Below are 3480 nucleotides of genomic sequence, written 5' to 3' on the forward strand. Positions count from 1 at the left end.
CAGACAATAAAATGTGCAAAGAAAATGTTATGGAACCTCAGCTGTTTCTTCCTCAGTCAACTTATGGGGGCGAATAGGATGAAAAGGCTGAGCTGAAAAAGATGAGAGCATAGAATCTGTATCACGTTACTTAGAAGTGACAAAGGGTCTAGTGTATATATCTCTCACATGCAAAAACAAACAACAAAATGAGATTTTAAGTATGTACTTATTACTAACGGTGTTTTTTTTCTTCCAATACAACTCACTTGAAGAATTCAGAGGCAGCCCACATCCATGCCGATCTCCACTTTGCCCGTGTATCCAGCCTTCTCAATGGCCCCCACAATGAGTCTGAGACCTTCCTTGTTGTCCAGAATGTTAGGCGCGAAACCTCCTTCATCTCCGACGGCGGTCGCATCCAAACCGAACTTGGGTGTTGATGACCTTCTTCAGATGATGGTACACTTCACTGCCAATCTTCATGGCTTCGCGGAGAAGGAAGGAAGAGGCCACCTGGAAGTTGAGAATATTGTATGTCACGTAAGAATAATGGTAAGTCGGTTGAGGAATAATGTATGTCAGGTGTAGCCTAACAAAGCTATATTATAAATAATTGTAAATAATAAATAATTTTATCAGTGATAATTTTGTGAAGCTAAGAGACTTTCCTTGATCACGGCACTATTGACAATCGCATTCATCGGGAAAAATTTCGTCCTAACTTCATAACGCGTAAAATGTACAAGACATGAGTAAAATATTATTTTCAATCCTATCTATCCTGTCTTTCTTCTCTCTTCGATTTCGGCACGATAAGACCCTAGCAGTTACAGTTCCCTACCAAACCTCTTGGAAGAAAGAAAAATCAATCAATCAATCCTATCCCAAAATCCTGTATTGTTCACCCGTCTCAACTTACCTGTGGGCAGAATCATGAACTCTTGCATAGCGAGCTTGTTACCAGCATGGGAACCTCCGTTGATAACATTGAATGCAGGTACAGGGAGGATGATATTGCTGTTCCCGGCCAGGTCAGCCAAGTGTCTGCAGAACAGAGATGATAAATATACTATAGGCAGGGGCTTACCAAGTCAGATTAACTCGGGATCAAACTGGGTAATGAGTCTCGATCCTCGCTCAATCCCGTTAAGACAAGGTAATTCCAGGCCTAAGAGGTCACATGTTACTACAGTTGGAGGTAATATGACCATTAAGAATTGCTATTATGGCCATAGGCTATACAGTAAAGAATTAGATTTCAAAAGTAAAATAATGGGAACATTTTTTCCACTGTTCAGAGTTTTCGACGAACTAAACAAGTACCAACCTACGTGTTTTGAGTTACTTTACTGGTTAATAACATTCAACAGTTCATTTATTTAGTATGATGAATTGATAAATATATCAGGGACATACAACCGGATACCTATTCATCATTTAAATACGTAGGTATTCAGTAAAATCTTTTTTCGTCAACAGCATTGAACTGAAATTTTAGTAGGTTCGCTATGTACTTATACTTACGCTAACTGTACTAGTACTGAATATTAGTAGGTACTAAGCAACTGGGAAGTCAAGGTACTTCAAATCATTTTGCTATATATAGGTTTACAAACTCAAGGAGAACTAATATCATTCCAAGGTCATACACAATCATTCTGTACCTACTTGTTGCACTAATTGATTAACACCTATTTCCCGTTTGAACTTGAAACAAGACATGCTAAGTTAAAATGACGAAATTATTCAACAATACTGCCTACTCGATATTAATACCTAGTTCTTATTTGCTTTACTCAACTAATGTTAACAACACATTGATATTTGGGTACACCTACTTACACTGAAAACAGAGTGGAGTGGAGAGCATCAAGCTTCAAGAGGGGAGTGATGAGTACAAGCTGCATAGAGCTGAGGCTGAGAGCACAGGCTTTCCATTCCACTCTCTTTTTAGCCTAAGCCAGTGGTATTAGCACACTGAATGCACCAGTTCCCAAAATGGATTGCTCACTTAAGTGAAGCAACGTTGTGCGTGGTTGGTATCTGAACGGGTGACATGCTGCTTGGTGAGGTTAATGTGAGAAGGTCTGAGGGAGGGTAATGCTGCCCCCCCCATACTAAAAACCTTTGCACCTAAAGTACCCACTTATTCAGTGATGCAACATAATTTCCTATTTTCAAGCTACTCACTTGTACAGAGGAACTCCCTTCTTGGCAGCTCCAGCCTTGGCCACTGCCAATGAGACTCCCAGAATGGCGTTGGCTCCGAATTTGGATTTGTTCTCGGTGCCATCCAGTTTGATCATGAACTCATCAATTTCCTTCTGCTGGGTCACTTCAAAGCTCTGGAAACCAACAGACAATATTGATATTTTACTAAGGCCAGAAAGCCGTTCTGAGACGGGTAGGTATCAGGTAGATGGGTGTACCTGTTAGGTCTACCCAATAATGTATGACAGTGATAATAAGTCCCTCAGGCATCCTGTCAGGTCTACCTGATAGTGGATGACTAGCCTAATATTGAGGTACAAAAAAAAGGATAAAAATGTACCTTTAGTAAATAAATAATAGGTAGAAGACTAACAAGGAAATTAAGCTCATTTAGGAGAAAGAACATTTGAGAAACAAAGCAAAGTAAGTAAGTAACCAAACTCAGTAGGGTATTGGTAGTTCAAGTCAGGTCATAAAATTTATCACAATGACAAACATTCATGCTTAACAGAATTAATATTTCTTGAGTAATTAAAGATCATCGGAACCTATGTAGAGCATAAAAATTTGATAAAAGGAATAACGAAATCTATTCTTTTATTAGACTAGTTCAAGTCAAAATTATTTGAAGAGAAATTATTTGAACTACCTCCTTGAGCAGGGCAGGGGCAATGTCATTATTGATGAAGCCTACAGCCTTGGTTACTCCCTTGCCGTGATAGTGTGCCTTGTCGTTATCTCTCAGCTCCAAAGCTTCATAGATTCCAGTGCTGGCACCAGAAGGGACAGCAGCTCTGAACAGGCCAAGTTCTGTGGTGAGGTCAACCTGGAAACAAGAGAAATTGATTTGGAAATAGTGAGAATTATGAAATCAACTAATATCTAACATACTTAGGTATCCAAAGCAAATTATGCTTTGATGGGAATTTTCTCAGGTTAAATTTAAATACCTGTAATATTGTTTCTCAGATGGGTTAAATTTAAATAGTATGTACTACCTATATAGGAATTATGCTCCTCAGATGGGAAATTTATTTTTTAAAAAGAGAATCAAAGTGGTACTCAAATGTGTAGAAGGTACCACAGGTAGATGAAATAAATAATAGTGTTACAAGCCAACTGCTTATTATTTTTGGTAGGAAGGTAAGTAAGTATTAGGTACTTACTCTAAAAAATAAAGGAAAAAAACTTACCTCAACAGTTGGGTTACCACGAGAGTCAAAGATTTGACGGGCATGAATCTTGCTGATAGGCATTCTGACAGAACTGTAAAATCTTACAAAGACT

General features: G+C 38.6%; 1 protein-coding gene across 1 annotated transcript; it reads right to left on the reverse strand.

Moving 5' to 3' along the window:
- Window positions 1-244: 244 nt before the first annotated feature.
- On the reverse strand, window positions 245-3474 carry LOC103523284 (enolase-like). Its single transcript, XM_008488342.2, is given in 7 exon segments — window positions 245-268; window positions 270-416; window positions 418-495; window positions 888-1026; window positions 2173-2327; window positions 2843-3019; window positions 3387-3474. Coding segments are annotated over 7 exon segments (783 nt in total). The 5' UTR covers window positions 3450-3474.
- Between the last annotated feature and the right edge of the window lie 6 nt (window positions 3475-3480).

The sequence above is a fragment of the Diaphorina citri genome, unplaced genomic scaffold, assembly GCF_000475195.1.
Source record: "Diaphorina citri unplaced genomic scaffold, Diaci psyllid genome assembly version 1.1 scaffold18788, whole genome shotgun sequence".
NCBI classification, from domain to species: domain Eukaryota; kingdom Metazoa; phylum Arthropoda; class Insecta; order Hemiptera; family Psyllidae; genus Diaphorina; species Diaphorina citri.